The sequence below is a fragment of the Typopeltis vanoorti genome, chromosome 17 (assembly GCF_054136105.1).
Source record: "Typopeltis vanoorti isolate ZY-2024b chromosome 17, IOZ_Tvanoo_1.0, whole genome shotgun sequence".
Classification (NCBI taxonomy): domain Eukaryota; kingdom Metazoa; phylum Arthropoda; class Arachnida; order Uropygi; family Thelyphonidae; genus Typopeltis; species Typopeltis vanoorti.
In genome coordinates, this window is record NC_143565.1 from 33628325 (window position 1) to 33640326 (window position 12002).

General features: G+C 35.7%; 1 protein-coding gene across 2 annotated transcripts in view; it reads left to right on the plus strand.

Annotated features, from left to right (window-relative positions):
* Positions 1-12002, plus strand: part of iPLA2-VIA (calcium-independent phospholipase A2 VIA) — a 369611-nt gene that overhangs the window by 239067 nt on the left and 118542 nt on the right. For both annotated transcript variants that reach the window (XM_090407696.1, XM_090407695.1), the window contains exon 8: positions 2512-2767. In XM_090407696.1, the coding sequence (XP_090263822.1) occupies positions 2512-2767 (256 nt within the window). The remainder of the gene's footprint in view (positions 1-2511; positions 2768-12002) is intronic.

Below are 12002 nucleotides of genomic sequence, written 5' to 3' on the forward strand. Positions count from 1 at the left end.
AAGGCTTGTCATTGTATCTCCAAGGTTTGGTTCCTGTTTTCAAACTCTTTCATTTTTCTTCAATAATCTTTGTGTATTTTAGTTTACAGTTCACATCTGAGAGCTGTTCAACTTTTATTCCATTTAAAACTTTCTTGCATGTTATTCTTTTCAATATGTAATTCAATTTCATCTTGCTCAAGACTAAATAGTGATGACTTATAAATTTCAAATCTTCTGTACACTCTGGTGTCCTGCACCAGGAAGAAAACATCATTATCAACAATAACATAGTCAATGAGACTTTTCTTATTTCTTGCCTCTTCTCTCCATGTGAATTTGTGCACATTTTTATGTTGGAACATGGTGTTAATAATAACCAGTCCATGTCCTGAGCAAAAATCCAACAGGTATTTGTCATTATCATTAGCTTTGCTCTTTTCTTCAAATTTTCCCAATATATTTTTGTATGTCTGACAGTCATTTCCTACTCTACTATTTAGATCCCCAACTAGGACCAGTTTTTCCTTTTTCATATTGTGAGCTGCTTTCTCTAAATCCTCAAAAATTCCTCCACTTCTGCCTTAGTAGAACAACGTTCTGTGGGACCATAGGCACAAATAAGTCTCATTGTCCAGTTCCCCATTCTGGTATTTACCTATATCACTCTACTTGAGACTGCCTGCCATTCAAGAAGATTAGCCTTGTATTTAGTTTTGAATACTCTGGCTTCTCCTTCTTTTCCTTGGTTGTCATTTCTTGAATATAATATTTTGTATTTATTGCTCAGAAAGATCTCACCAGTTTTTGTCTTTTTTGTTTCAGTCACCCCTATTATGTCGATCTGGTACTTATCTAATTCCTCAGCTAGCTCCATTTCTTTGTCATTCAGGTTTCTTATGTTGATAGTATGGATCTTTATCTCTGGTGATGTTGAGTTGGGGTGTGTTTTCAGATTTGTTTCAGTAGTTTACTTTTCGATGTTCACCCTACTTCCCTGGTGAAAACAATGGGGGCCTTGTTTAACCGGGTGACGCTCCAGCTGGCATGAAATTTTGTCATGGTGTACAGTCATTTTGTATTTTGGTTGAAGCCAATAAGAATACAATTTGGTTGGATAAACCCCAAATTGCCAGCCCATCCTTGTTTATTCAATATCCAGGTAGATACCCAACAGGGTGCACCACGAGAAAGTGAGGATTGGACATTAGTTCAGACGCCCTGGTCGGTTCTCCGCATTCCTTTAAAGGCTGTTGAAAGGTTATTTTTCACTTGGTTAGACTATAATAAATTTAGTTTAATCCTTTATCCAAGTGTAAGCAAACAAAGTTTTCACCTGAAAATATCTTCAGGAGTGGGGTAGGTTAGTACAACACCGGGCAACTCATAGCAAAGGTGGACCAAGCTAACATCACTCCTATCTCAGTGTCTTTCATAATGCAAAACACATCTCCTTGCGGATATGTATAATGTTATGCATTAAGGGAAGAGCCACTACCCAGACTAGTTTCGACCTTTATTGAGGTCTCTTCAATGGGAGCCAGGCCCAGAAGTGAAGAGACCCCAATAAAGGTCAAAACTAGTCTGGTTAGTGGCCCTTCCCTTAATGCATAACATTATACATATCTGCAAGGAGATGTGTTTTGCATTATGGGAGATACTGAGATAGGAGTGATGTTAGCTTGGTCCACCTTTGCTATGAGTTGCCCGGTGTTCTACTATCTTATCCCAGTCCTGAAGATATTTTCAGGTGCAAACTTTGTTTTCTCCCACTTGGATAAAAGATTAAACTAAATTTGTTATCCTTTAAAGGCTATGTGGAGGTCTCCTCTCAGTTATACAGCTTTGACCCTTAAGCACCCCTTCCTTATAATCTACATCCCAAAATCCTGATATCTTTAAAACTGTGCTTTGCATCCTCTCCACTGTGTTCCCATCTCCTTGGAAATGAGGAGACCAGATCTACACACAGTAGTCCAAGTGAGGTCATTTTAAATCCTTTGTAAAGATGAAAAATGACTTACTTATCCTTATATGAACATGTTGCCATGGACACTAGCAAACTTAGGTATAACATTACATATAAGGCAGTTGTTTAGAAACTGTGTATGTAGCTTCTGAATAAAATAAATCAGCAACATGGCAGTAGTAAAACAGTATTAATATTAATACTGTTTTACTACTGGCATTGTCATGGTAGCAAAAAGATATTAAGTAAGAAAGATACACTGTGTGAAGACATCGAGTGAAATGTCTTCCTCGGTGTAGAGAAGTAGATGATAATAAGATACTACTGTATATGTGTATGACAGGAATGAAATTAAATTAATTTAATACAATTAATTTTAATTTGCATTAATACAAAACAATTTAAGAAGATGTATGATTGACATAGTGATGGCTAGGATTTAACTCTTTTTTTTTTAAATTTCTTTTCTGATCCTATGGCAACCAAACCATCATAATTGTAATAGTACCAAAAATTATATTTAGAATGTTTACAGTAGTCAATTAATTTTCTTTTATTTTCAGTCTGGAGATTTATCACTTGTTCACACAGTTTTAGCCTTTGGAGGTAACATTAATGCTAATAACAGTAAAGGAGAAACCCCACGACATATTGCTGCAACAGAAAAGAAAGGATCCTATAAAGAAATCCTTTTTGCATTGCATGCAGTTGGGGCTTCTAGGTGCGATAAAAGTAATTCATGTGCTGAAGGTTGCAGCAGTGATGGGTCATTTGATGGTATTGCTCCTGAGAAGAATCCTTTATTAAATATACCTAGATGTAAGTTTGTTTTTAGAATTCTTACTTTACTGATGATAATAACACTTATTAAAAAACTGTATTCTGCCTCATTTTGTTCATTTACTTTAAAGGTAATTCATGTATGTTTTTAGAAATAATAATTTCTCTGTGAATGTAGTAGTTCTTATATTCCTGATAAAATTTTAACTTATTGCTTTGGACCTTGGCATAATGGATTTTTTTTTCTCATTACCTAATCATTTTAGGTGCACTTCACAAAAGGTGTATGCACCTACAGATTATTTGTTTTGTTGATTTGTCTATAGCAAGTTCTGGAGTTCTGGCTGGAGTTAATCTTTTTACTAATATTTGGTATTTGGAATCCTTCCAAAAATTTGTTGACCATTTCAGTTTTTATTTCACTCAGGACATTTATAGTAGCACAAAGTGGAAAATTTTGACGAAAAGCTTAATAACATTTGGGATTTAAAATACACATATCTATGTCTGTCACATTTAGTTTTAAGCTTTTTTATTGGCAAAATGATTCAAACTGATTAATAATTCTGCAATGGATGGATGGATGGATTTAATGTAATATAGTATTTTGGATCACTGTTTAAAATTTTCAGATTGTTTCAGTTTTGGTTCAGTCAGACCATTTTAATGCCAAGTTAGACAAAATTAAATTATAAGTCAGAAATGAGTTGAAGTTTTGTAAACTGTGAAAGTCTTGTTGAATTTTTACAATAACATACCATTCAACGCCATTAGAACTCTTTGAATAATGTAAATTTGTGACAAACATCATGATAATTCTTGCAAAAGCAACAGAAATATCAACAATTGCAAACTTAAATCTGAATTATTTCAGACTATATTATATGAAAATAGGTATGCAGCTTCTGTGCATATTTGATCATATGAATACCTTGTAATGTATGTAGCATAGGTAAATTTCATTCTTCAACTGGTTCAAGAGAAGATTTTTCTACTACAGTTTTCTCTCTTTATTGGTAAATTATTTGACATCATAGTTTATTTATTTTTCATAGTAATTGAATTTTGTTCTTGTCAAATCCGTGCAAAATGGTAATAATAATTCTTTTCTGGTTTAATGGCATTCTGTGAATTTTGGGATACTATCAGAAAGACTATTTTAATAGCAGAATTAGACCAAACAAAATTGTCTCTCTTTTTTTTTTTTAATTTATATTATTTAATTAATTTATTTTTTGCTCCCACCCATGAAAGGATATTTGTAACCCTATAGTGTATTTGGTACTGTGATGGTCTAAGAATTTTTTTTTCTATTTTTTTTAAATGAATTATATATATATATATATATATATATTTGTATTTCTTAATTAATTAAGTTATTTATTTTTATTTTTATTTTTTGATAGTCCGGAAACACTGCCCTGGAGACCAAACATGGAACTTTTTTCAATCTACTTCAAGCCTCCAAGAAACGGAATGGTGGTCTCTCCTCAGATGATGAAATTCATCTCCCACCTAATATCTATAGTATCTATAATACATGTGCAAAAATGGCTCTAGGTTCAGTTGTAATAATGGATCTTGTCACTATATCAGAATGTTATTATGAAATGCACATTTTTTTTAAACAATTGTCACTATCATTTCCTGACTTAATGGGTGTCTTTTCAAAATGGTAAGCACTTATTTGATTTTTGATTTGTTGCTTGTCTGTTCATACAACAAATTTTTATTAAAATTTTGTTGTACGAACAGACAAGCGACATCTATGCACTTAGGTTTCTGTGGTTAAGCAGTTCTATAGGAAGTTTTTGTTATTGAGACCACATTGTAATATAAATAGGGAGTTTATTAAAAATAAGTGATAAAATACTCACCAATGTTTAATGCATAATTTTTCTAGTTTGTAACTTGAGACCATAGGTACACACTGTGAGCTTTCAGATGTTGGGTTTTGTTGGGTTTTTATTACTTTTTTATTTTTATTACAATGTGGTCTCAATACTGAAAACTTCCTAACAGAGCAACAACATTATTAACACAGCAATAGCACACTCACTTGTAATTTAAATTGTGCTCTTTTTAATGGTTTAGTTTAAACTGAGGTATTGAAATGATACAAAAATAGATGTCATAAAGGGCCATATACTTGAATATAGAGGCTAATGACTTCACAACACTTGTGCTAGTATCCCACAATACAATGCACATATCCTTATGAACATGTATAATGCATTCCATAAGGCCATCTTGGAAAGATGTCAAGACACCCCAGCATAGGCCAGGTGCACTGTGCCATGTAATGAGTCACATGTTTGTAGCTAGTATTAATTGGAGGAATATGATACTTCTAATCTGCTTAACTCCTAATGCTTTATAAGTGCAAAATTTCTCCAACACTAGAATAAGTGCTCTCTCCATCCTGATAGTATAATAATATTATAGTGTCAAGAAGGACCCTGATTGATTCATCTAGAGAGGCATATGGTGAAGTTGTCTGCAAGGATAGAAAAATTAGAATTCCATGGTGGACACATGAAGTTAAAGAGGCAGTGAAGGAAAAGAAGAAAGCATATCAAAAGTTCCTGGCAAATAAATCAGCTTGTGCTCTTAGAGAATACCGAGACAAATGTAAAAAAGCTAAATACTGTGTAAAACTAGCTAAACAAAAGTCATGGGAGGACTTTGGCAAGAACATAGAAAATAAATATCAAGAAGGAGGCAAAATATTATGGAGGGTGTTGAAGAAGCTTAGAAATGGAGGAAAGAGTGCTGTAAAACTAGTTAGTGATGATAAAGATGACATGAAAACTGGAGAAAAAGATAATCCTTGAAGTATGGAGTAATTACTTCGAGAGATTGCTAAATGAAACAAGCAGCGATAGCACAGTGGTAAAAAATACTCAACAGGCATACAGTTAGGAATACATATCCATACTTGAAGTAGAAAAAGCCATCAAAGGCTTGAAATGTGGAAAGGCAGCAGGGGTAGATGATATTTGACCAGAAATGCTGAAGTATGGTGATATAAAAGTCTTACAGTGGCTGCACTGTATAGTTCAGAATGCCTGGAAAGAGAGACGAATTCCCAATAATTGGAGTAGAGCTCTCATAGTATGCATATATAAAAAGGGAAATAAAACTGAATGTGAGAATTACAGAGGTATATCCCTATCGAGTGTTCCTGGTAAGATATATGCAAATATACTTGAGAAACAGTTGAGAAGAATTGTGGAAAAAAGCTTGGTGAAGAACAAGCTGGATTCAGATCAAATAGAGGCTGTCAGGATCAGATCCTCACTTTACGACAAATAGAGGAGAAATCGTGGGAATATAACAAAGATCTGTATTTAAGTTTTGTCGATCTGGAAAAGGCATATGACAAGGTGCCAAGAGAGAAGCTATTCAATACGTTACAGTTATATGGTGTCAATGGGGCATTATATCAACCAATACTTGGTCTTTATTTGAGTTGTAAGTCAGAATTGAAGGAAGTACAGGAAGATGGTTTAATGTTAAATCTAGTGTGAGACAAAGATGTACATTATCCCCTCTGTTATACATTATCTATATGAATCACATTATGAAGGAAAGTGGTATTAAACATGATATCAAAATTGGAGATGTTAATGTCAGCTCTTTGCTTTATTCAGACGATGTTATACTTATCAATAAATCTGCCACAAGTCTGTAAAATTCCCTACCTAAAGGGAATAACTGTTGTAATAGATATGGTATTGAAGGTCAGCAATAAAAAGACAAAGACAATAGGCAGAATCGTTGAAAATGTCAACTGCATGTGAAAATGTGAACGGAGAACCTGTGGAACAAGTAAAATATTTTACCTACTTAGGCACGATTTTTAGTGAAGATGGTAAATTAAATATGGAAATAGACAACAGAATCAACAAAGCTGGTATGGTAGGAAGTCAATTGAATAAATTCATATGGAATAAGAGAGAAATTAGTCGGAACACTAAATCTGTATACAAGACAGTGTTCAAACCAGTTTTAACTTATGGATCTGAGAGCTGGGTCAGGAGTAAAAGACTTGACCAAAGACTAGAGACCGTAGATATGAGAGTCCTGAGAAAGATTAGAGGTGTGAACAGATGGCATCAATGGCAATATCATATTAAAAACGAGAATATTAGGAAAGAACTTGACATTGTCAGCATCCAAGAATGCGTTAGCAGAGCTAATCTCAGGTGGTATGGTCACTTAAAGAATGGGCGAGGAAAGATTAGCAAAACAAGTGTTCTCTGCCAAGTTGGCAGGAAAACGACCCAGAGGAAAACCAAGATATAGGCGGATTGATACATTACAAAGTGCCTTAGATGATAGAAATATAAGATCTGGTAATGTTGTAGTCTTGACAAGTAACAGATGGATTTGGAGGAAAATTGTAGATAGTAAGTTAGTAATGATGTAAATTTTTCATGCAGTACTATCATATCCTGTACACCCTGCCCTTGAAGGTACATGGCAGGAATTTGATGATGATGATGATGTCAGGAAGTAGAAGAAATTTAAGTATGAAAACCAAATGTAGCATACTATAATCTTTAATCATAAATATTAAACAACACTCACCCCTTTAGATACTGGACATCCTTGATAAAGCTCATATGTACCCAGTTTCTCAGCTAGTTCACAACTGGCTTCCAAAGCTGCGAGAAGGGAACTGACAGAGTTTGAAAAAGGCATTGTGATAGATGCCATATTACGGGCCTGTCTGTTCGGCAAATTGTTGAAAATTTCAGCTATCCCAGTGCAAATCAGTGGTATCACACTGAGATAGAAGTGCAGAAAGTGAACTTTGTTGAAAGTGTTTTCACTTGGTTCTGTTATAAATTAAAGATTCCAAGAAATTATATTGTTCGCTTCATCCTTTATCCAAGTATAAGCAGATGAAGTTTGTGCTTGAAGTAACTTCATGACTGGACTACTTATATATAGAGGCTAATGACTTCACATCACTTGTGCTAGTATCCCACAATGCAATGCATATATCCTTATGAACATGTATAATGCATCCCATAATGCATAGCATTATGGGATAGGCCACTACCCAGACACATTTCGATCTTTGTTGAGGTCTCATCAGTGGCAGCCAGACCCAGAAGCGATACCAAGGCTGAAGTAATGTAGTTCATATTTCCATATACAAATAGTCGAAAGATGTCACATCTTTTGTCAACTGCAAGTGCCACCCAGAGTGCATGACTCCACTGCACTCACCAAATGTGACTGTAAGGTATTATGAAATAACATGTAAAAAGCACCATCCTTCAGCCAGCATGTTGAAGGTGGAATTCTGGCATTGACTGGAACATGAATCTGCACAAAAATGTTCAGAACCAAGGCTCACAGTATGGGTTTCCATGGTAGGACTGCAATAAGAAAGAATCACATTACCTGAACCAACATGTAGGATTGTCTTCAGTGGTACAAAGTAGTGTACAGTGGGATGTGGAAACTTGGAAATGTGTGTTATGGAGCAATGAATCATGCTACACCCTCTACCAGGCAGATGGATAAGTGTGGCAGATGCCCAATGAATGTCTCTCACAAGAGTTCATAACTCCTGCTGTGAAATTCCAAGGTGGTAATGTGATGGTATGGTTTTGTTCTTCCTGGTTTGGCCTCGGACCTCTGTTTGTGGTACCATGAAAGGGATATGCTGAACTGACTAGGGCTTCTCACCCAGCGGCCACACTTCACCCTGTACCCTGTTATTAAATATTTATTTAATGAACAAGAATGGGCTAGTAATAATTTATGAATCAGCCAACAAATTGTATTCTGGATTTTTTTAATTTTTTTATTTTATCTCAAACATGAGTGATAGAATGACCTGTGATTCATCATTGCCTTGTATAAAGTGTAGATGAAAATCGAGAAAGAATAACTCTGTTAACAGTTTTCTTGAAGAGTTGAAGGTTTTAGTTGTTAGGAAACATCTCATGAGGAAGGCTGTTCAAGAGGAACAGCCTTCCTCTGTGTTTGCAGTTGTACCAAAAAAGCAATGTTGAGCAGCTGCTGTTCTTGTTTTAACAGGCCCAGAAGAAAGGAGAGAAATTATAGCTCCTAGTTCTCTGGAGCAGTGACCATGGAAACACCTGATCTCACAGTGGCTGTGAGAGAAGACCATTTGTGAGCTGAATTTCTCTCCTCTGGACTGTATTGAAAATTTTTAGGGAGGTTTTATGTCCACAACTTCAAACATGTGAACAGCATTTTAAGGATGAGTGAATTTGGGATTTGTATAGTGCATGTAACCTGTCATATGAAAACTAGCATCTTGAGTTTGAAGAGAATGCCTCATTTTTTAGAAACAAAGTATGTTATTGATGTAATATGTTTATGCAAGGCAAAGCTGGAGATAAATGTCAGTCCAAGGAGAGAGAGATAGAGTGAGATCTGATCCTGTCTGGTTATTTGTGTATTACCGAGGATAAAGGTAGGTGAGTTGAGAGATCCCTTTTGTGAAAGGTAAGACTACATTTTGGTAGCATCGAAGGCGACCTGTTTCTCCTCACCTCATTGAAGACTATGAAGATCAGTGTTTAAAGTATTGGTTGTAGATGATCTTGAAGCTTGGGATGACTGAGCACTTCATGGTTTATTTAAAAGCGAGGATGTCATCACCAAGCTGTGGATAGAATTAGCAGTAATTGAGAGTAGGTTATTTATGTTTAAAGATGGGTAGGCAATTAAACAGAGCCCTGAGGCACTCCTGCATTGGTGATAAAACTTGAAGAAAGGGTTCCATCCACTATAACATGCACAGCAAATGACCAGAGAGAGAGAGAGAGACTATCCAATTACAGAGAGTGGAATAAAACAAAGGAAGACAGTTTTTTTTAGCAAACCTTGATGCTAAACACAATCAAAAGCCCTGGAAATTTCAAACACGACAGCATGTTTCTATGAACTTTTCCTTACCACGTTGAGCAGTGGACGATGTACAGCAGTAAACAAATTAATCCGAGCACTCAGATTTTGAAGAAAAATTTAATTTTGCAAGAAAATAAGTACAAAAATTAAACTCCAACTTTTCCTAAGAATTTATATATGCTCCTCTGTTCCTAATAAGTTCATTAATTTACTTAGCCATGGACTCTTCCAATGTAGAACACATTTATTTTATTTCTGCATCTCAAAACCATACTTTTATAATGGATTGTATTAAATTATCCTTTGTATTACAATTTAATCTTCCAAGTCTAGTTTTCGCTATGGCCCACTAATTTTCTGTTGAGTTAATGGCAGGAGAGTTACCTGGACATTGAAGCAATTGGATGTGATTTTTGATGAACTTTTTCACTTTTTTTGAAAGTGAAAAAAGTTCATCTTATGTATTGGTCACTTTTCATCATACTGTCAATAGGCACACATTTATGGACTGTTATGTGTAAAATAATATTTTTTTAGTTGAGTGTTTAAGAACTTGTTGAAGGTGAGCAATAGAAGTAGAAGGCAGTAGGATGTCATGTTGCAGGCATATTTGTTCAGCAAATTGTTGACAGATTGGGCCATCACATGTCAACAATCAACAGTACCATACTAACCTTGGAAGCACATGGAGTCAACTGCTAGTGATACCTGCAGTGGACAGCCCATCATGCTCACTGAAGGATAATATGTAAAATCTGCCATTCGTCGGCCAAATGAGTATCAACTGGAATATTGAATCTGCACAGAAACATTCAGAAATAAGGCTCAAAACATGGGTTTCCATGGTAGGACCACAACATGCAAGTCCCACATTACCCAAACCAACATGCAGCATCATCTTCGTTGGTGCAAAAGATATTAAGGAGAGAAACAATCAAGCTCGTGTCTCACCACCCCCTTGGATAAATGAGTTTGTGTGTGCACAGAAATGATTATTATTATTATTAACATGAAATCAGAGACTCATCATGGAAGGTACATACTGTCATACACAGGCTCATCCAACAGTGCATTAAATTGATTCAATGTGTCTACATTCACAACACACTCAGGCAATGCATTCCACTCACCAACCACTCTCTGTGCAATGAATCTGTTCCTCACTCCTCTGCTTATTCTTTTCTCCCATTCTATGAAAAATTTCTCCCATGTCAACCTGTTAACAACTCCCTGATTAACTCATATGTCTCAATCATCTCTCACCTCCTCCTCCTATTAACAAAGCTTTGCAATATACATTTTTTCAACTTGTCTTCATAATCCATATTCCGAAACCACTGATTGGGCCCTTTCTAACATATTCTCATCACCAATGAAATCATGGTAGCCAAATCTTTGCATAATTATCCATATGAGGCCTTATGAAGGCCTTATACATTGGAATCATAACCTTTTTCTTTCTGCACAATCAGGGTCCTCCATTTCATTGCCATTATCTGATGTGATGATTTCACAACTTGTGCAATGTGACCACTGAATTTCAGGTCCTTGTCCACTGCCACTTCCAGGTCTCTCATCTCCTCTACCTCCTGTAAAGTTTCCCCACCAAGTGTATATTTTGCATCCCATCATTCCTTACTAAATTTCAAAACCTTACACTGTGCAGCACTGAACCGATAGTTCCACTTACCGGCCCATTCATACAATCTGTTCAAGTCCACCTGTAAGGCCATAACATCTGCTTGGCTCTGTATTGCTCTCCCCCAGTTTTGTGCCAATTGCAAACAGCTGCATATATAACCTTTTATACCCATCCCAATATCATTAATATATAAACTGAACAACAACAACAGTCCCAGTGCATGTCAGAATCGAAGTAGATAAACAGGAGGGATTCAGTGTATTGAAAAGTATCACTGTGAATATAGCAGTAGGACTGGATGGCATGCCAACCCGTGTACTATGTGAATATGCAAGAGAATTAACATTGCTTCTGATCAAGTTGTTTAACCTAAAACTCAGCTCTGGCAAGGTTCCAAGGTGGTGGAAAAAGGATAGGATAATTACATTACATTAAGTGGCTGACTCCAAGACAGAAGTAGCAAACTATAGACCAATTAATACCTTAGGAGCAGTTGTTAAAGTGTTGGAAAAGTTGGTAAAAGATAAAATCCAACAGTGGGTGGATAGGGATAGATTACTCGATAATACGCATCACACTTTTGTAAAGGGTAGGTCCTGTCTCAGTAATTTATTCATATTTTATAATAAAGTGACAGCAGAATTGGATAAAGGAAATAGCTATACCATGATACAGCTGGGTTTCAAAAAGGCATTTGTCAGAATATCAAGGTGGAAAACTAACACAAAAGTT